We start from the raw sequence: 23241 nt of genomic DNA, 5'->3' as shown, positions 1-23241 counted from the left end.
TTATCAGTCAAAAAGAACCTTCAATGTTTACCTGAATGTGAACATGCTTTTTTCCATATATTTGTTTTATTTAGATTTACCATAATGAGTTTGTTCACTTTATTGGTGAGCGTTATTGTTGAGAGGACTGAAAAGACGTATGTGTCTGACACAGTAGATGATTAGCTTGACTTAGCTTAGTTTAGCATATCTTAGTTTACTGACTGAAAGTAGTGAGTCACAGTCTTAAGGAAAAATAAATAAATAAAAATAATAATAGGAACGTTACTGCTCTTATACAGACTAACCAAACTGTACAACTTGTTAATTTGTAGGTTTAAAGACCTTGGTTGCCAGATCTTAACGTTTGGTCTCGTTATGCTGACTGGCTGTGAATTTAGCGTCACATTTAACAGACAGACTGTCAATGCCTTTGTAAGTCTGAGCAGCAAAGTTTCCCAAATGTTGGCCTCTTCATTTAAAATGAATGATAATAATCTTACGTGTATCAAGGAAAATATCACATAAGTGATTAGCTGTTGATATGGTAATCCCTGATGTCAGGCCCTTTAGCACACAAACACACTCTTTCTCCAAGCTTTTTGTTATGGCAACATGTGGTGTTGAGTTTGCCCTCTGCCAAGTTAAGCCCAAAGGAGCTGTTGATATCATCATGGCTGAGTTCATCCTCTCTGAGCTTCTGGAAAGCTTATACTCCCACAAAGCTAGATTATCCTTTCTCCCCCAACATTGATCCTGGACAATATTGTCCTGTATTGTATTCTGTTACTCTCATCCCATTTGGTTCAATATGCGTATAATTAATCCCAAACATCATATGCTCTGTGATTTAGTCTTTTTTAATCATGCATGGAAACTTTCTGCCATTACGTCAAAATGTGTCATGAAAAAACTTACTACACCTTTACACTAAACAAAAAACCTTGCAAAAATAACATTTTTAAGTGCCTTATGAGTGACCTAAAGTAATGTGAAGAACACACTCAAATGATTTTCAGTACAGTTTGCAGCTGTACTGCAGCTGCCAAACAAGACACTTTAATACAGGAGCAATGTGAAAACAGGTGGGACATTTCATTACATGCTGAGCTCATGTTGTCTGAGGGATCCTCGAATCACTCCCAACAAATACATGAGTTTTGTTCTGATTTACAAGACAATATCACCAGTCAGTCACACCAGGCAGCTCTCCGAATACTTTTATTACTTTTATGAGCATGAAAATAGTGTTAAACCATTTTACTTTAACATGACCCCAACTCCAAGGTCTTGGAGCGGAGCCTGACTTAGTTATTTTCCATCATCATGAGCACAGCATCCAATAATTGAGTTGTTTTGTATAACCACTTTCACGTGTTGCCAACAGACTTGCAGGTCCTCCTGCAACTAAATGAAAACAGTTGAGCCATCGGTGGAGCCCAAAATCCCCGACAGACCCTCTGTGATGAGGTTTATTTTACCATGCTAGACCAGAAAATCAGTGATCACACAGGCATAAGTCACATGCCTGTGGTTGATCTATTTATTAAAAGTAAATATATTGAATAAAATGGAAACATGAACAATATCGTTTTTATATAATGTCAGTGTTATGTCATTGTTTAATAGGAGTAAATATGTATTTGGGTTATGATAACTGTTGGTTGGGTAACATTGCTGCAAATCTACAAATTCTCAAATTCACAGTCAAAGTCTGTCATTCTGCACAAGATGTATTTCCATTGCCGATCTCTGAAACGAAGTGAAAGACAAAATCAGTTGAGTGATTGCACAGTACCAGATTTTACTAGTGTTTTTCTTTTGGCCTGATCTGCCTTAAACTCTGGTCCCATAGGCCTCACAAAAGACACATTTCCTTCCAACTCAGCCATGTGGGGTTTCAACATTTTTGGTTAGAATTTACATCCCATTGCCACATGGGATCAGAAGTTATTTAGAGAAAAAAGCAGATGTTTTGAACAAACCGTAGCACTCCAGTGAAGGTGGTCTGAGCACCTCGGATGAAGTAGCCATAACTAGGGACCACCAGCTCCGCCTCTTCTCTGTAGTGTTCAGGAATATCGGAGGTCTTCCTGTGGAAATCAACAAATGTTTGATAAAAACAATATTTCCTGGGTTTAGTATTAATGTGTTAACCTTCAAATGAATACAATTTGGTAAAATGCACTTTCTTGCATAGACTTAGATGATAAGGTTGATACCACTCTCAATTAGTGCTCGAAAAATATAGCTAAAGCCATGGGAAGGTTATTTTAGCTTTTCACATGCACTAGACTGGCAAAGTGAAAATATATGAAAAAGAAAAACAGCCAACCAGTACCTCAAAGCCTTAAAAGTTGTTATGTGCTGGATTGTTTCTTGGCCAGGAGCAGTGACTTCCTGGTTTCTATGATAGCAACCTCACACCGAAGAAAAAGTCCACATGACCTCTGTAGGACGAGGAGCATTCTTACACCTCTGGTTATGTACGGACTAAACACAAAAGTAAATGCGGTAATGAATGAACTTCAGAAATGTCGATAGGTGGACTTGAGAGTGGAATTCATTTTTTCATCTGACTCTAAACAAGAAAGTGTCCAACTATTCTTTTAACATGATTATATTCCCATGAGTTGAACGTACATGCAGGAGTAAGGACATCGGCGTTTGTAGTAGCAGCAGTAGAACTGCCACTCCCGGTCAAGGACAGATTGAAAGTACTTGCTTTGTACCCCTGCCACCAGGCCATTACGAGTACAAGTTGAAGTCCTGCAAAGACACATTAGAGTCATTAAGTTATTAAAACTACAGTGAAAAAGACGTTAAATGAAACCCTGTGTATTCTTTCTTCCATTCATTCCAGTCCTTTCAATTATCTGTATAATTAAACATTACATTGGAAGGAATATTTTGAGAGGTAAAACACTGACAAACCTTTTAGACCAAGAGAAATTGAGTCCATGTCATTTGAAGTAAATACTGGGTTGTTGACGGTTCAGTTGTTTATGGCCCTACACTTAACTGTCGCCACAACACATTGAAGAGGACCAGGTCCAATCAGCAGGAGCTGCAGCGTGTGGAGACATGTGTCATGGCAACATGGGCACAGCCTTCAGCAATTCAACCAATGGGGGTAGTTACCCTGCAGGGTAATGTCCGAGCCAGTGTAATTCAAATAGACAGCAGGCGTGGCAGTGATAAAGAGTGTTCACAGTGTTTGCCTTTGAATAGAGGAGCTGGGTGCAGTTGATCTTAACTGAAAAATAAATCTGAAGCGCTCAAGCAGGTTCTGCTCTCCAGCCTAGAAATGTTGATCTGAAGCAGATAATACAGAGTCAGTGGTCGTTGTAGGATTCAAGCAGCTGTTTACAAAGAGAGGCCAGGCTACAATTCTCCCTCTAAACAGGATCTCTAAAGTTCGATCCAAGTCCTTTAATTAAATCCGCCTTTCAGTGCAGCCGATGATTAGTCAAACATGTTTATGTGAGTTGTAGGATTTGGAGTGGGCTAAAATCTGATTACCTGATTGCACGGGAGAAGTTTATTCTCTTTTTTTTTTTTGCATTGTCTGTTTTTACTCAACTTTTTCCTGAAGGGCATTCTGAAAAAGCATGGAGCCTATAAAATAGAGTGAGACATATTTCTCCTTAGGACTATTGACAAGGCCTGTTAGATGGATCTTGTTGAAATTCACTAGAGGTACTAGAGGTGCTCCAAGGAACTGTCTGTTGAAGACACATTACTGGATAGAGGCAGAGATTCAAGATTTTATATGGAAATAATAGATGATACACATGTGGAAATTGTGAGGTAAACTTACTAAGCTTACCAACTTGTCCCTGATTTAGCAGGGACAAGTTAGTAAGTTTCGCGGACAATCACCTGCTATTTAAATGCAAATTGATCATCTATTTCTTTTTAACAAATGGCTAATTTAGGGATGTACTTACATTTTTACATTTGCAAAAATGTATTTATTCGTGCATACATGGACAAATATGCAGTTTAGAATGGGTGGGAAATATCAGATCATGCTAGACTGGCTACAAGTTTGTTATTTGCAATAAATTATGTTGGGATTTGGTACTGCACAAATAGAATGGTGTAATAATGGTGTCAGTTTATATTATTTTTAAACAGTGTGAAGTGATTAATGAGGAAACCATATTCAATTTTACCTCAATATCAGGTCCTGTTAGCAAGCTAAACTCAAGCTGACTTTTAAGCTAGCTAGTTTAGCTACACAGCAGTAACACGTGGAAGTTAGAGTTATGCATTCGTTTTCACTTCATACAACCTTAATACAAAGCAGCACAGCAGAGCAGCAGCTTCAGCCCACTGAAGTCAACTAGTGATAATGTGGTCGGCTTTATACGCCACCAAAATGTCTGTAATTTAGTCTTCATATGACCAAAAACTTTTTTGTCTTTACGCTCTTGATCAGGTCAGGTCTCCCATCTGTGTATGTCCCCCACTCACCTGCAACATGGGTGCTTGTGTTCATACAACAGTTTGAGCAGCAGACTACACACAGGCCTTGTATGGGCCATTGTTGTCTGCCAATGGTGACCTTTAGCAGCCTGTGTTTCTGGACACAGTCTGTGCTAGAATGAGGGTCCATCATTTATTAGTTGAAGGCATTTGATCTGTTGCCTACTTTCTACAGATGAACCAAAGATGTGCCTGTTATGTGGCTTTCACATGGATCTGTCTGTGATAAATGTCATCCCGAGATGTTTATCTGGCCCTAAATGCTTTTCTGGCATATTTTAGTGAAACCCAAACATGTTCACAGCTGCTGAACAGAGTAAAAGAGAATCTCAGTAGACTAATGTGAAATGGAATTTCATGGTGTACACGTGCATCCTGGCTCAGATGTTTCTAGATGACTAATTTGTTGATTTCAGTTCATTTCTGTTTCACCCTGGTCATATATCATTCTGTATTATTTATTCATATCATTGCTGGTTAGATCTCTGTTGGCCACGGCACTTAGTGCATGCAGCTGCAGTAAGATTAGAAACCAACAGCAACCTTTCCTCACTGTGACTTCATGTGCCCCAGGTTAGATTTCTCACTGGGACAGCTGCTGAAATTAGTCTTGCTTTTAAAAATGTAGTCAATTCAACATAAATGTTGTTTAAACTTTAAATCTGCCGAAGATGTGTAGAAATGCAGGCGGCACACTCGCTGGTTTCCCTCTGAAGGCTAAACAGATGCGACTGTCCTGCCACATGCCAAAGCTCACTGCTGTATAAATCAAAGATAAACAGGTGGTAACAAGTGAGTAAAACACTGATGTGTGACAGAGGACCCACCACTCCAACCCAGCACGGTTGATGTCGTCCCACCAGCAGTCACTGGGCTCCCCCAGACCCTCAGGTGTGGACTGGCACTCAAACGTCCACAAGCGGTCCGAGCCGTTCTCCTCACTGAAGTAGCTCCGGATGGCCACGAGGACCTCTCCGTGGGGACACTGGAAGTTGAAACTCTGACGGTAGCCGTTGACCCAGGCCATGTCATGGTGGTCGTGAGACTGAGCTGCGACCGTGGTCAGCAGCGAGAACGCCAACGTCACCAGAGCAGGATTCATATTGAAGAAATCTGTTGGTCCTCGCAGATTTGCTCTCCCTCACAGCTGCCTCAGCTTAAACTCCTCAGAGCCCTTTGCTGTCCAGATGTTTTGTATCCAGTAGTGATGTGTAATTTCCAGCTCACAGGACAAATCCAGAATTACTTGACATTTTAAGGTGGACTCTGAAATGGAGCACAAGCAATGTCCCACCATAGAGATGGGTGTACCTTAAAACTTGCAGATTACATGCAATTCAGATATTTGTTCGATGCTTTATTTGACTCTGGAGAATGTGGTCCTGTGTTAACCATGTAATTGCTTAGCTTATAAACTTTGCAGTGTAATTTACTTCTTCAATATAATTGGCCATTTGGACCATAAAACTATCTTATTTTGTCATAAATTGTCACACCCGCCCATGTGAACCTCACCAGATAGATTTTATGACTGAGGTGTTCTGTAGTATTTATGCTGTGTGAATTTGACGAAAGGGATATCTTGATCAAGTAGTGGCTCAATATCAATACAACAATTTTTAAGCTTGTATTGTTGTATAATATTGTTTCAGGTAATATTTATTAAATGTGAGAATCAATAAATTGGTAATGTTGGAACTAAGAACAAAAAGGAATTTATCAAACATTTTACAAGCTCAGAAAATGTGTCACTAAATAATGAGGCTAGGAAAAGTTTGTCTCGCATTGTCAAAAATGTTGAAGATACTTTAATGTGAACCCTCTACTGGTCTATGCCATGACCATCAGTTAGAATTATTTCATGGTTTGTCTGTATCTATACATCATGGCAGATGGGTGTAAATGGGTACCCATGAGCCTGTCACACCCTGATTTGAACTTCGAGTTGGAAACAAAACTTCAATAGAAACTGATCCGGAATTTAAAGATGAAGTGATTTCAGCTTTAAGAATGTTTGTTTTCATTTTCCTAAATGCTAAAACCTCTAGCTCTCTCTCTCAGTAATTTAAAGTAATGGGCTGTGGAAATGCTCTAACTGTGAGTCATGTAATGGGAAAATAACTTTGACTTTCACATTAACTCCTCCAACTTCACAACTCTATTGACTGTTCTCTAAACTGGGCGGCTATGGCTCAGGGGTCGTCCTCTAACCAGAAAGTTGGTGGTTCTACATAAATTCAGACCATTTATCATTTAAACCCCTCCCTTTATCAACCATTGTCCAATCATAGCCTAGTAACCAAAACATAAGGGCAAAAGTGTAAGAAATTGATAAAACTGTGTTTATCTGCTCTGATTGAAGTGGCATCTCTTAATTTCTGACTAACAACAATAATCTAGTGATAACATTACTTCAGAGCCCACTGCTTGGATATTACCATTAAAGGGATAGTTCACTGAAAAAGGGGCTCCAATGCCATTTACCCCTGAAACTCCAAAAGTGTTTTGTGGACTCAAACACTTCACCCACCCCTCCATTGGCATAGTGGTGAGTAGATAATGAGTGTATTTAATTTTTTGGGTAAAATCCAGTCCAATAGAGAGTTTATATGTCCATTGAGCCATAGCTCACTGAAAACACTTACTGTACGGTACTGTTTATGCTCTTCTCCACTTTAAGTTCTCCTCACTTCATGAGTATTGTACCCAGCTATTTCATTTTCTTATTAAGTAAGAAATCATCATCAGGTTCCATCTTTTTTTTACTGGGGCAGAATTTTTTTAGATCCTCACGGTGTGCTTAATGTGAGTAGTCAGGAGCATTTGCTATTTCGGGTCACCATTGATTTGCAAAGGCTTTACTATAGTAGCTCGGTCCTTTTTAAATCAGTGCAGTAGAAATTGAGGAAGTTTACAGGAGCCTCAGCCAAACTTGTCAAATGAGATAGCATTTCATGCACTGAAGATAAAAGTGAAAACATATTGTTTGAAAATAAGAACAATAAAGCATATAACTGTTATCCTTGACTTAGCAGCTAAATATGTTGGAGCAGATGTAGACAAACAACACTTTGCAGTATGCAGTTTCTTCATTATTTCCATGTCTTTATAGATCAAGTGTATGTAAAGGCCCTTATACAGCGTGCTCATATTAAATAGACACAGATTTGAATATTAAAAACATAATTTGGTGAAAGCGTTTGAAGTTAATGTATAAAAATTTAAATCATAAGCATCCATCAACAACAGCTGCAAGCTAAAATGAGACGCCTTCCATTATCTACATCTGCCTGATTTTCTGCGGTAAATCCTCCCTCTATGTGAAATAAGAAAGCTTGACAGGCGTAGCGAGGCAAAAAACTTAAAATGAGAGTGAGTGAGTCACTGCTTTGCACTGTGTGGCATGTTTCCCCCCCCCCACAAAATCCTTCGCTATCAGTGGGGGCATCTCAACAGGATAGGTAAGCAGGAAATTGCCACAAGAACAGCTGCAGTGTTGTGAGAACCCCCTTAAATTCTATGTTCAGCTTTGTACAGGAGACAGCAACAACACCATTGTTAGAAACCCCTAACAAGACTCCATGCCACCAACCTTCTGGTACAAAGTTCGTGAGGAATGGATGATGAGATTGTGGAGGAGGTTTGCACTTTCCTACTTTGGTTTATTTATGTATGTGCGCAGAATTTTTTATAATGTAATCGTTTGAAGATGGGACTGATGTGGGTTGGTATCATGTATTTCGGGGGTTCCGATTTGGTCCGATGCAGGGCTCTTTTGCCTGGGGCCCCCAAAGTCCCTTGAAGCACCCTGTTTATGCAATACATGTATTTTACAAAATGCAGTATGTGTGAGCTGATGTGCAAAAGAACAAGTGTTTGCAAGAGAGAGACAGACTGGGTTCGTTGACAGTAGGAAAAATATAGGAAAAAATAGCAGCCATTTCGTCAGAAAGGTCATTTCTTTACGGAGCCAGCAGAGGAGATGTCCATTACAAAGAATAATTCACAGAGCTTGTACACAGTGTGGATACAGATCACTAAGTGCTAACATGACCCTGACATTCATTAGAAACAAAAATGGATCAGTGCACACGAACTGGTGCATTTTCTTCTCTGTATCACAGGATAACAGCCATTACAATTTCCACAGCCTCTCGTGTTCCTGTGAAACAGGGCTCTTGTAAGAGCCAACTAGCAGACAAATTAGGCTGTTAGATGAGATCACATTATTTATAGGGTGTGGTATTACGATCATTAGTGCAAGTGTTTTTTGTTCATTCTTACATCAAATATTGCTTCAGAGCCGGAAGATCTGGCAGGTTGGGCCGCTTTTCTGTATATGAAAAATGTACAATAAGCTCAAAGTCGACCACTACCAAACATTTTCTCCTCCACAGAACAGGCGATTTCCCAAAATTCCTAAAATTCCTAAAATTATGACTTCATTCTTTTAATATTATGACTTTTTTTCTCCTAAAATCATTATGACCTTAATCTCGAAACCCTATTTGTTTGCGTTTGAGTGGCCCTAATACTCTGTTGTATAAAATTAGGGTTAGGTTTTGATTTAGAGGGCTGAAGTAAACTTCGGGAAAGGCTCACTAAGCCTTGTGTAATAACAATACAGACATATTGATTATTAATATCTGATTCATATATTCTGTTCCACAGCATGCATCTTCGTGGTTTAAAAATGTTTTCTGGCCATTAAGTCAACCTAAAAGGTTCTTGTATATGCAGCCTTGGTGAAGTGAGGAGACAAATCCATTTGATCACTGCCTGCCTGAGAATCTGATCCCATGCGAGATCATCCTCACAGCATCTAAAAATAAGTGACAGCACATGTTCAGGAATAGTGTGTGAGTCACTGCATGAGGAGTTCCACAAAAGTCAAAATGGAGCAGAACTTAGAGTTATTAATAGGCACTATTTTCTATTTAAAAATCTTTATTTAGAGCAGTGCTGTTGGCACTTTGAAAATGTAGGGCTTCATTCACAATACTTTGATCTGACTGTGACATACAGACTTCACTGTGCCAAAGATCACACAGCAGAGGCAGCTCTGACTGAAGCCCAGTTCACAAACTACCCCCAAAGGTCTAAAGTGCTCCTACATCACTTACATTCACATGTTGCTGATGTTGCAAAAGAAACATCCTTTGGGTAACTGACCACTAACAAGGATTCTCAACTGGCATGAATACAAGTCTCATGTATAGTGAAGACTTAATCCATTTGAATTCACTCCAGGGATGAGTACGTGCTAACAAGATGACACCAACAACATCTTGCACAAATTAATACCAGTCTTTTCTAAGGTAAATATTTTGGAGCTACAGTGAACATCTGCTTTTCCTAGCATGCAACTTTCATACATTCCTGGCCCCATGCTAACGCTAAGGAGGACACCATTCAGTCTCCTTTTAAAGGCTAACGTGCTCCTGGCAAGTGTTGCTGTGTGCTTCTGTGCATCAGATTGTATAATTGATTATAATCAGTCACCAGTATGTGTGACACCAGTCAGCTCGGTTTTCTTTAAAAGATGGGAAATAGAAACAACCCCAGAGAGTCACAAAGTCTTTGTGCTTCATACTGATACAGTGGTAAAAATAGGTATATTGTAGAGAGTAAGGCTCATGTTATATTTATGGATAGTTAAGGCATCTTGAACCAGTGTTAATTCATCAACACTTTGATAAAGAACTTCACTTTGTTCACATGTTTAAAAAAATTACACTAAAAGACAAAATAATGTCTTCAACCATGTGTTCGGATAAACTCATTGGTTATTGTAAAGATTAAACTGGTATTCCCTGTCAAGTGAAAGTCCCCCGACTATATTGTCAAAAGCCCCTTGTGTCTGATGTTAAAGGAATCCTCCTGTGACATGGCACATTGACAAATAAAAAGATCCTTTGTTTATGATTGGAAGTAATAAATACTCAATACATCTAAATGATCACATAACAGCACAGATAGTCACTGATGATCAGTCGCCTCCTTACTACAGAGCAGCTCATTGTTCTGGTGGCTAGAATAAGGTTTGTATTTAAACCAGGCTGCAGAAGCAGCTGCCAAGTACATGGCGTACCATTCAGAAGTATTTCAACAAACTTGACATCTCGAGACTGTCTGAGCAGGTGTATAACAAACTGTCATGTTCCTATTGGGACATAACCTGGAACATGATACTGCACTTCCCTATCTGAGGGGAAAAAAGACAAGAGAAAAACAACATTCTTGCTGACACTCATTTTCAGTTGGGTGCGCTTCATTATCCAACATGAAATTCTCATCTCTTGTCAATTATCACCACATAATGGGCCAGGTTTAAAACAGAATGGGCTTGAAAGAGGGCAGAGCTTTCAATAACCTCTCCTGTCAGAACAGACTCGTCAATTCATCAACACCTGCGAGACAATGTCACAATATACTATACATACTATCTCATATGCTTCTATGTTACTTCTGTCACAGGTATGTTTAAATATGATCACACATGATAATTGTACATCTACGCACACACCACTTACTGTGATAAAAGGAATATATATGTGTAACGTGTGTATGTGTCTGTGGTTGAGATGGCCGATAGTGATCGTTCCCAAACCTCAACCAAGTAGTAACCATTTGAACCATGAGAACAAAGGTAGTAGTCAGTTCAAATCAAACCACAATGTTTCCATTGGTTATAAAGTGGGCATCAGATCAGAAAACACGTGTTAAACAAACAACATACAGTATGTTGACTCGTTGCATCTTGCAGAAGAAGAAGAAGAAGAGGGAGGAGGAGAAATTAGCGCGTTCATTAGACAAAAGCCAGATGTTAGTGAGTGTTATTGGGTTGTTTGACCAGATGGAAAAAGGGCTTTAGAAACTTGAGGTGTGGTGTTTGAAAAACAAGGTCATTTACGAAACAAGCAGGGTCCCATGAAAGATTATATGTGCCAATCATGAACCACTCAAGGGGGGAGTCTTATCCAGCTCTCTTCCCTCATTTACTGGTATCTTTCCGCTGTCAGATTAAGGCATGAAATACTCATGGTTGCATAATGGGAATTTTTTTCTACAGTCCTTCTTGGAAGTCAACCAGAAAAGGGTAATACTAAATCACTGATTAAGCCCTTTGAGGTTTAATCCAAAGCAATCTGTCTTTAGGAAATGAGTATTAATAGGCAAAGCATAAGACATGATGACTCAGTGCTGGATCAGTATGAAAGGCCTGGAGATACAAGCCAGGTAGAACCATGCACTATTGTAATGGATCTGATGATTACAGTATGCACGGTGGTAATTAAGTAGCTTTGTTGCTGTGTTAGTTTAATATAAACTCCTCAAAGTCCATCTACACTAAACCCTAATTAGACAAATTACAAGAAGATGTATCACTATAGAATATTTTTATGAATTATTTCAACACTCATTATAATATGAACATACAGACATTAAATACTATATCAATATTGGTATGGTTGGGTTTCTGTATAAAATTAATAAGAACCTGACCTTAAAATGTTAAGTGCTTTGAGATAATGTATGTTATGGTTTGGTGCTATATAAATAAGATTGAATTGAATATCTTCAAGGGTAAATTATGCTTCTCCCATCTTTTAGTCCTAGAACCACCATTATGACAGTTTTGATCAGCTGTGCGATTCCACAGTCTTAAATATCTGATGGGTTACTGGGCACATATAACCAGGGAGACGATTCAAAGTCATTGCTAGTGATGTCATTACACAACTGTGAACTTGCTCCTAAAAGTCTTACATCTTAGGCCAGTGCTAAAGAGCACAGAGTAATACACCCTCTGCATTCTGATTCTATTTCTAGCCGTCATCTGTGTTTTAAAGCCGAATCAACGTCATCTAGATCATGTCCTATTCAGCATTTTAAATTGAATGAGTCTTAGTTTTGTATCCCTTGACAACTTTCTTTGATTTTGGCATATCCTTTTCTACACTTTCTCCTAGCTAGTCAATGCTGTTGGAAGTGTACTTGCCTGGCAAAATATTTTTGAATTGTATTGAGAGGCCTTATGACCCAGTCCAAATATTTTGATGACATTAGAGAGCAGTGCAGATTGCTGAGGGGGGTTCTCTCAGAGAGTGAAGCACAGTAGACAGCAACTGCCTCTGTTGTAAGTATACCCACATATTGAATCGAGGGAGACCTCTGTTGTAAGTATACCCACATATTGAATCGAGGGAGACCTCTGTTGTAAGTATACCCACATATTGAATCGAGGGAGACCTCTGTTGTAAGTATACCCACATATTGAATCGAGTGAGACCTCTGTTGTAAGTATACCCACATATTGAATCGAGTGAGACCAAAGACTCCAGTAACAAATCTCCAAGTGTCCAAATCTCTTTATCTGACCACACTTTCAGGGATCTCTTTCAACTTATAACTTCAGGTTACACCATTGAGGTGAATGTCTATGTTATGGCTTCTGCAGATGACAAAGGACTGGGTGGGACTGCATCTAATGGATAAACACGCTAGTGGGAGCAGGCACACACCTCATTCAATATTTGAGCATGGAGGGGCTCTTCCTGGTGGAATGGACCACTGGGAAATATTTCACTTACCGGACACATAATGATAGAAGTTATGATAGTTTTGGATGGCTATACCCTCTCTGTCTGCTGGGAGTTGTATTTCTTCCAAACCCATCTACTGAGGTTTCCAATTTAAATAAATGTGGTGTATGTGTGGTCAAATTGCTTGATTTCTTTTCAGAACAGACACTATCCCCACAAAGATGAAGATGAAATGGACCATCATCCATGGGGATTTTTCTAATAATACAACATGGCGTACTCTGGTGGTTTTTGTTCTTATTGGGTTAACTTCTATCTAATGCATAGAGTGCACAGGAATGCTGAGCGTACAATTTGTCTAGTTTGTAAGGTGACAGTCAATGCCAGTACATTTTAGTTTAAAAACACAATTTCCCATATTTCTTAACTGAGACATTAAACTGAAAATGTGCAAACTTAGGTTTAATGAGAAAAGGCCTTGTTGCTTGGCATTGAGCACTCACTGTGGTCTGTTGTTGTTTTTTCTGTTCGTCCCATCATCAAAAACACAAAAACACCATCAGAAAATTTCTTGTGATTTGGTAAAAACGTCGGGCGCAAGGATAAACTGACAACAATTTGGTGGTCAAAGGTCAAGGTCAAATTTTTGGCCATCAAAAATTCCCTCAGAAACCCTTGTGGGCCCCTTTAGGAACAGAATGGGAGATGTGACCATAAATCTGTAACTTAACTGATTGGCTCAGGCATTCAAACGTGAGATGGTCCTTCTAATTGCTTCCAATGTTCCTTGAACAACATGTAGCACTGCACACACTCTTTTGCGTGGGAAGAATCGTGGACACAATTGATTAAGTGTCTATTGAAAATAAGACCGATTTAAAAAAAAAAAAAAAAAAAACTAATTCAATCCCCAAATCAGGGGTTCTAATTGTGAATGAATAGCATTATACTTCACTTCTAAAAACACAATTATCTCTGGTATGCAGGGTTATGCAACCGCCACTGTGAGGATGTCAAAAGGTCCCTCAGCATGGTCTATTTTTCTGTAAGGCCTTTGCTGTTTAATAGTGCTTCACTGATGAAATCAAGAGGCCAGCCAAAAGGCCACCATAATAATGTCTACTACAAAACAAATCACTTTGCTTTAGGCTGTAACCTCATTAGAACAATGTGTCGTAGTTGCTTGGAGGATGTGTCTGAGCCATGGCTGGTGAGGCAGGCAGGCAGAGATAAGCCTCACTGACAGCAGTGATAATGGGAGAGCAGGAATGAAAATAATCAGGCCCCAAGTATTTCAAGCGCATGATATCCAGTTCTCATTTATTTGGATGTATGGATGCTACAGCTTTCCCCTCAAGCGTCAAGGTTATCTGGGTAATAATATGCAGTTTGATATGGGTCCAAATGTTTCTTGATCGTAAAAATTAACAGAGGAATGCACACTTATATATTACAGTTTAATTAAATGCACATAAATGTCACACAAGCCCCACAAACTAACCTTATCTTGTTGTCAAGTAGTGATTATTTATAACTTCACATGTCTGTGATTCATATTTTGACAATGCCACTCACGATTGAATGAATGTATTAGTTCTGCTTGGAAAACCAGTACAGTTCAATAGGTTTCACCTCATGTCTCATCTCCTCTGACAGATCCTGGAGAGTCGGACCATCAGACCAAAAACAAGTAGCACTACTGCAGCGATCTCAATTATTATTATTTAAGTCCAAGTGAAATTTGGCTTTTCTTTACTTTTTGTTGAAGAAAATATAAACTATAATGTAAATAAAAAATAATGACGTAAATTTGGAACACAAGAAGGGATGAAATCAGAGTGACTATGGTAGACCATGTTGCCAACCAGGGGATGAGCATGGAGGAGACTGGGCAACAAGCCGAAGGTACAAGGTAGAAGCAGGTACAGTACATCATAAGCTAATATATGTGGATGAGACAATGTTCAACCTTGCAAAACTAAGTGGCAGATAAATCATCACACACAGTATTATTAAAGACAACGTGGTGGCAACATGTGGTTGCTATTAGTCAAAATTACATCCTTTACCCTCACCCACTCCTAGGCCCACTTAACACTGCTCATATTATCACATTTCTGGACACCTTCCACAACAGTCTAATTCCTAATGACCAGGGGCCAGAGCAGCTAAGGTGCTATATCCTTTGGGACAATGTTAAGTTTCCAGCAGACGTGTTGGATCCACATTTGGTTCACAGGTCAACCACTTTACATCGCACTTAATCTACCACCTATACTCTCTGTTCTTGAATCCTATTGAAAAATGCATGATGTTGGAAGGTGTATAATCACTAGCCCCAAAAACACAACCCTTCTACAGGCAATGGGGTTATGCCAGGCCTGGGTATGGCATTCCAGGTATATAAGTTCTGAGCTGCTCAGCTCAAAACAAAATTAATGTGAATGAAATCTGATGGCTGAAGCCACAAAGAAAGTGAGATTTAGCCAATGAAAGTATAGAGAGATTTATTTTCATTTTGTTGAGATAGCTGTGATCTCTAAAATGACTGACTTTTAATAAGCATGAGTATTCTGTTTCCTGCATACGACAATAAAGTCTTACATCTGAGTCATTTAATGGAATATCTCTACAAACAGGGATGGGCATCTATAATCTAATTGGCAGTAGCGAGCAGCAGGCTGGTGGTGATCATTAGTCTCACAGTGGATAATGTGGAAAGTGACACTGATTCTGCTAATGCTGTATTGCTTTTCAGCTTATTCAAATTACTGTGAGGAAATTAGAGTGAGGGAGATGTTTCACAAACAACTGTATTTGTATTCTTCCTCAGGCTCAGCTCTGAATTTCAGTCTGTGATTTTAGCTTCAAATGTAAACCATGTCCGACGTCGGTTTTCATGCATGTCCTTTACTGGCCGATAACACTTAATGTGAGCTGTAGCACATGGTGATGATAGCTGGTCTACCATCTTTATCCAAATCATCCAAAATTAATGATTCGCAATGTAAACATGATCAAATCAAGCAGATTTCAAGTTAAACAATGAAAAATGCAAATGAGTGAATTCACATGTTTTTTTTTTTCCATTTTCAAATCACACACCTGCACCGGACATTAACATCTTCACAGGGTTTGTTAATCTGGTTCAGTCCGAACTGACGGGCTGGGTTATGGAGCTGTACGCCAACACTGCTAAAGGTGGTTCTTTTAACGACTGTAGCACAGAACATTTCAAATGAAGTTTAGACGTGAGAATGAATAGCAATAATGAAAAAAACATCATAATTTGCAATATTATCATTATTTGTTGAAGGAAAAACTGTCATCCATCACTCAACATGCAAAGTGAACAGTTGTGATTACATTTTAGTTTACTGTAGAAATATCGCTCGTGTGAATTATTTGTTCCAAGAATTTCAACAGCTAGCCACAGTAACAGTTTTTTTTCTAATAGTTTGACATTTGGGAAATACATGTCTATTCAGCCTTTTTGCCTGAAGTTATGAGTAGATTGGTGAGACTCTCATTATAACTATGAAGGTGAGGTCACAGGAGTCCGACAGCATATAGCTCTGTCCACCTCCACGTAAAGAAAAACCCTCTTAGCACCTTTGAAACTCAATACTTGCCACATTTGTATTCATTTATTTGTTTAATTAACATTAAATTATATTATTAATGTAAACTTTTTCCAGTTAATATTATCTTTTTAACAGTAAAACATGGAACATTATTGCTCCATAATAAGCATTACAGAGAAAAAGCATTATGGAGCTGGAATATGTAGTGGGGCAGAATTAAAACCTATTGATAATCAGTTTGATTAATAAGATAACAGAATTGAAAAAAGGACATTATCTTCTGAAAGGATCTGCTGTCGCTGTGGTCCCAGTATGGAAAAAAATGTGACGTGCTGTTTATTGATTTAGTAAGCGTAACTCCATCCGCAAACATCCTCTACTTCCTACTCTGCCTCTGCCTCACACTGAGAATCTCTGTGGCAAATGCTCTAAGTCCCTACTGATCAAATGGCAAATAGTTTCTGTAAAGGAGTCACATATTTTAAACTTTAACTGCACTGGGAAATGTAGTGGATGTCCCAAATCAGACTGTTTCAGTGATCCTGTGAATAGTTGCCAGCAGGATTTACCATTAACCAACCACTTTTTTACAGCCTTGTAAACAAACACAGCATTTGGAAATTCAAATACTGATGTTTGAGATATTTATTATTTATAGTATTAAATTATTATTATGTATTGAAGAAATGAGTTGGAGTGAAACATTACATCAGGCTACTCTGTTTTTCTGTGATAGCTGGTATCACATCCTGTTGTAATCTGTCTGACTTTCAGATATAAATTTTAACATTGATCAATTGATTCATCCATTTAATTAAATGAAGGAGTTATATGAGTATAGACTACATAAGATATCATCTTTCATTCAAATATACTGATATTTATCGTAGCAGGAGTATAATGTGGGGGAAATGAAACTAGCATACACTCACCAAGCGCTTTATTAGGAACCTGCACTAATACTGTTCTTAAACAGCCTCAGTGACATGTATTTCATGTTGTTGATTGCGTCACATGATTTCTGCACATTCATGCTGCCAATCTCCTCTTCTACCTCCTCCCAAAGGTGTTCCACTGGATTCAGATAAGGTGATTTGGGAGACAATTAAACAACCTGTGAATGGCTATAATAATATTGACTGCATCACTCAAAACACCTGTTAATCCTTTTGATGAAATAACATTCCGCTCTTGTCTGTTTTTATATCAATTAATGTGGTAATTAACTATATGGGGAGGAGCTCAGATACTGTAAAGCACTTTATTTATTTCCTGTGATAAATACTTTGGCATACAATTTTGTTATTTTTGTCATCGTGACATGTAATTTAAAATGTCCACATTTACATCATTGTTATACATCATTTTATTCAAGTGACAGATATGCCATCCATGTTCCATATTAGCTGTTTTAGTCTTCAGTCATGTGTTGTGCTGTGTGATTGCATGGTAAGACCTGCTTACTTACCTGTGACCAAGCACAACAAGCAGGACAGAACACAGAGAGGAGGCTGCTGGAAATAGTAAACGGTCAAACCATGTGGCCTCAGAGCATCCAAGTGCTGTTGAGCAAGTGTTGAAGGGATAGTGTGCGCCAGCCCCTCCCGGAATAATGCTTCAAATTAGAAATTCAGGTCAACTTTTCCAGGCGGCAACACAACCACAAGGTATTTTATTGAACGGCTCACAACAAAGACTTGTTTGTACTCTATATGAATACAGCACACAGAAAGGATACGGTCAACCCAAACTGAGGGGTGTAAAATGACTATTCCACCAGACACTGGTTCAGGAAAATTCAAACTCCTACTATATATGTGAGCGAATACTAGAATTAAGTTTTCAAAGAATACTCTGCCTTCAATATAAATTAAGGTTACATTAAATCACCATGTTCATATTATTATTGTTTTTTATTAAATAGCATTAAAATGACTTGCTACCATGACAACATTTTCAAACTGATACCCAGTTTTTATGAATACCCCTGGTAAAATCTGAACACGGAGAAGCAAATTTCAGTCACAAAACTGCATTTTATTTGTATTTTATTATTTTACACAGGTTATCAATGTTTGTATTGTTTTCCCTTTCATCTTATTTTATTTTTATACTTATCTTCTTTATTTTTTTTACAGAGTTATCCTTTCTTTTACCTCTTTGAATCTTTTTTACCTCTTTATACTTTATTTTTACTTTAATTTAGTTGTTCGTTGTTGTTTTTTAATGTTTTCTGAACAAATTTTGAATCTATCACTGTAAATAAAGTTGCCTTGCATTGCCTTGAGTGACAGACACACTACAATCCAGGGCCACTAAAGAGTAACACAGAAACTGTAAAAACTCAAAGCCCACTGGGATTTGGCCAGGTATTCCTGATGACCAGTGCAACCCTGGATATACTGTGATGAGTCTCTCCAAGCCTCATTCACCCCCATCCCAGACCCCATGAGACTATCACATTCTCCGTCCATGTCCTGTCACTTGCTACTGTCTAATAGACGCAGAAATGGTTGAATTGTGTGGATGTCAGACAAGGAACCATGTACATTTCTTTAAAGTTTTTGATGCCCAATACATTCAGCAACTAGGGGTAGAGGACTGACTTTTAACCTGATCTGGTCTGATGTGGTTTCTTTCTGCAAACAGTAGCTAATACTATACTAGTGCAATTTTTGTACAGTTACACATCCATCTAAATTACTCATTAACCAAATGAGAAGAGTTGAGCATTTGAATTCCATTCATCCCCTTTTTCTCAGACGATTGTTTTGATCGAAGTTGTTTGGCTCTGAGTTGGTATGTACTGTATCCACTGCACTTTCATGCAGCCAGTACAAGAGGCCATGTCAGACCTGCTCACCTCATAGACATGCTGTTATTGATGAGCTCAAGCCCAGCTCACACGCTGCATACCAGATTTCATCCACAACCTATCTCAGAATGCTGCACCTCCTGACAATCTTGGCAAACCCTTGATCTATGTAAACATTGGGCTGCTATGTTATCGCTGCAGAATCAATAGTCTCACAAAGGAGTGTATTACATTGTTTACTTTTAATGGTGTGAAAACAGACCAGTACTGGCTGTTTTGCTCATTCTAACAGACTTACTGGTTACTCAAACGAAGGAAATGAATTGTAGTTTGCAGCATTTTGACTTGCATCCATTTCGAGAATAAAAGAGGGGAATCTGGTTAATGTCAGTTTATTTTAACTTGAACTTAATGTCTTTCCCCTCGTTTCCTGAACACATTTTTTTCTGAGGTTGTTTAGAAAGGGCTATGGCAGTAAATCGCGTCGTGTTTGCTTTCCAGAGTCAACTTGATTTGTCGCACCTTTTTCATGACTTTCTACTTCTGGAACTGATATTTTTGTATGTGTTGTTTGTGTCTTACAGCACCAATGGGTGCTCATTCTGACAGCTGATACTTTTATATACAGTAGGAGGCAAACTACAGTTGATATAATTCATGTAGCATACAGTAACTTACAGCCCTTCCTGGGAGCCATATATAGGTATCTATAATGTGCAGCAGAGAACAGAGAGCAGTAGCAGACCAAAAAGCTGTGGTATGTTTTAACAACTGGCACTAGGGTATAACAAAACATAAATACATTTCAGTCAGACAACTCACGTTCAAATGTTTATTGCAACAGTAGAACATGTTAGTGTTTGGCGTCTAAGCTCCGACTGAATCACTCCCCCCGATATGATAACATAGATATGATGGAAGTGATGAGCAAATACTTGTAACCCCCCGTGAAAAAATCAGGCATCTATCTGTACTCTCAAATATGAGCATCTTGTGTCTTGGCAGGTACAATTCTCTTTATCCCATCACTTCCCCACAGGGGTACCCTAACATGCAGTGCTGGAGCCCCTTTGCAATATGCACTACTTTCTTGGGTCCAATTATCTGTTTACAGAGTCTCTCATATCACTGTTATGCAGATGATGCTCAACTATACCCGTCATTCCTGCCAGATGACCCTATAGACTCGGCAAGGATCTCGGCTTGTCTTTCCGACATTTCCAGAATTCTTCAATCAGCGTAAAAGGTTACATGTCACTTTGCTGGTCATTGGCCTCCACTATATGCCCATGGCCTCCAAACCTAAACTCAAGCCACATATTGTTTAAGATTGTGACATCTGGATCTGTAAACATTGACTTGAACTCTATTATACAGGCTTTTTTCTCCTCCTTGGCACTTGCATTCCTCCTAGGTACGTCGTCTGGCACTGCCATCCCTGCACACAAGGCAGTCACAGTCCATAATGTTCTCATTTGTGGTTCCCTGATGGTGGAATAAGCCACCAAATGCTATCAGGGCAGGGGTGTCCCTCTCTATCTTCAAGAGACTCTTGAGGACTTATCTTCTCTGAGAGCACCTCCTCTCCTAACACCTCTAACACACTAACATGCCTAACTGGCGCTTACTGTGCACGTTTGGTCCCGTCTTTACTTGATCTCCTGTACTTTGTCTTATATAACAGCACTTGGTACTTACATCAAGGCCTCCAACTGTACGGACGCTTTAGTGTTAACACTTAGAAAAGATGACTGCCAAATGTAAATCTAACACAGTGTGCAGTGGTAAGAATATACAAATAAAGCAATGACCCACTCACCCCACAGTCATCATTTTATGACTCATGACCAAGTGACACTGAAAGTACTGCAGTGGACTTCAAATCATCATAGGATTCAGCTAAATCTGAGCTAGTACTAATAATGAGTTAGATATTTCCCAATTGTTCTCAGAACCAGAGATTACCTAGCTGTACAGGTTAAGGCTAGTTTTACAGTATACTACTACACTGAATAGACTTTCTTTTACTTTCTGTTGAGCCTCTGTTCTTGTGTTAAAAATAAAATGTTGTACGGTGTGAGCAGAAAACCAGAATATCGTGGTTAAGTTATTTAGAAACATATGCTGGGGTGAAATATATTTTCTTGCTGAGGCTGCAGGAGCGAAGCTTCCTTTTAAATCCCTGTTTACTGGTTTTCAGTCTGTGATTTGGTTGTGTTTGTGTTAGTTGTATCCTATTCCGCTTTGTTACCCATATTACTACATATTAAACACATTGTTAGTTCTTCTTCGGCTATAATCTGGCTTCTTGTTAACATTAGAGTGTAACAGTGATCGCACAATTTTAAAATGGCTCTGTTTCCAAAAGTTAAAACCCCATTCATTTTCTCCATTGACTTTTTAGAAATTCAAAATAAAGAGTTTTAAGCAGGGAACCAGGCCAATGACTTCCAGCGTGCTTCTTTGCTAATTTTACGTTGTTGTTAATATAGTAAGCAATATATTGTAGTTTGTGTCTTGAATATATGTACGTTTATTGCGTTTCATATAGTGTATAGTTGTAAACTATCGTAGTAATGCTGAACGATCCGATCGTAGCCGATTCTAGTGGTTGTGGGAAACATTTACAGGGAAACAGGTTGTTCCACCAATGAGAGATGTCACGTGAGGCTTGTGTGTCATGTAGTACTTCTCCTTGACATGTTTTTCTTAAAACGCAGTTCATAATATATGGACTTGTGGCCTCTAAGGAGTTCATAACATTGTTTCTCAATCTCGTAGCTTGTGGTAAGTCTACCTTGGATGCTTAATATATTATGGATGATAATCAAAATCTATAAATTTTTACTTCTGGAACCATGCTGTTGAGCTCTGCATCAGCCATTTTGACACTACAAAAATAAACACTGGTGTTACTAATTGCGCGTTCCATTAAAACTTGGAACTCGGAAGTTGCAACTGGAAGATGCAACTGGAACGCCCCCTCAAGTCGGAATTTCGACTTGGAAGGACGAAGGGATCTCACCAACCCCGACTTCGAAATCCAAGATGGCCCCTCCGTATATCAACAGTAGTGAAAGCTGTAGTTTTTACTGTCTAGTAGCACTTCTGTCATTAAATGTGTAGTACACATAGTACTGTCCCATTAGTGACTGTGTTCGATATACTACGGTTTTAGTATGCATGAAATGCTGCGTAATGCGTGTCTTAAACAATGGGTAGCTGGCTAACGTAAGCGTTTTTCCTGTGCAACTGGAACTCTATCAACTCAGGAAAATAAAAACATAACAGACCCTTCATTCATGGCTGCCATGAAAAGGGTCTATTCTGTTTAGATTTGAAAACCAGTAGCTCTTTGCTTAGATTTTAAAACCAGTCGCTCTTCGCTTATATTTAAAACCAGTAGCACTGTCTTTGCTAAGATTTTAAAACCAGTAGCACTGTCTTTACTTGTATTTAAAACCAGTAGCACTGTCTTTGCTAAGATTTTAAAACCAGTAGCACTGTCTTTACTTGTATTTAAAACCAGTAGCACTGTCTTTGCTAAGATTGTAAAGCAAGTAGCTCTTTGCATATATTTAAAACCAGTCGCACTGTCTTTGCTTGTATTTAAACCCAGTAGCACTGTCTTTGTTAAGATTGTAAAGCCAGTAGTACTGTCTTTTATTGTATTTAAACCCAGTAGCACTGTCTATGCTTGTATTTAAACCCAGTAGCACTGTCTTTGTTAAGATTGTAAAGCCAGTAGAACTGTCTTTTATTGTATTTAAACCCAGTAGCACTGTCTATGCTTAGATTTTAAAACCAGTAGCTCTTTGCATATATT

At 38.7% G+C, this 23241-nt stretch overlaps 1 protein-coding gene across 1 annotated transcript; it reads right to left on the bottom strand.

Annotated features, from left to right (window-relative positions):
• Positions 1-988: 988 nt before the first annotated feature.
• On the bottom strand, positions 989-5671 carry dpt (dermatopontin). The gene is made up of 4 exons (XM_035177159.2): positions 5298-5671; positions 2623-2748; positions 1965-2072; positions 989-1731 (listed from the first exon to the last, which is right to left on the bottom strand). Exons 1-4 carry the CDS (start codon positions 5570-5572, stop codon positions 1665-1667), a joined length of 576 nt encoding a protein of 191 aa, XP_035033050.1. The 5' UTR covers positions 5573-5671; the 3' UTR covers positions 989-1664.
• Positions 5672-23241: the final 17570 nt, after the last annotated feature.

This window comes from Hippoglossus stenolepis, chromosome 14 (assembly GCF_022539355.2).
Source record: "Hippoglossus stenolepis isolate QCI-W04-F060 chromosome 14, HSTE1.2, whole genome shotgun sequence".
NCBI classification, from domain to species: Eukaryota; Metazoa; Chordata; class Actinopteri; order Pleuronectiformes; family Pleuronectidae; genus Hippoglossus; species Hippoglossus stenolepis.
This window is presented reverse-complemented; position numbering and strand designations above follow the sequence as displayed.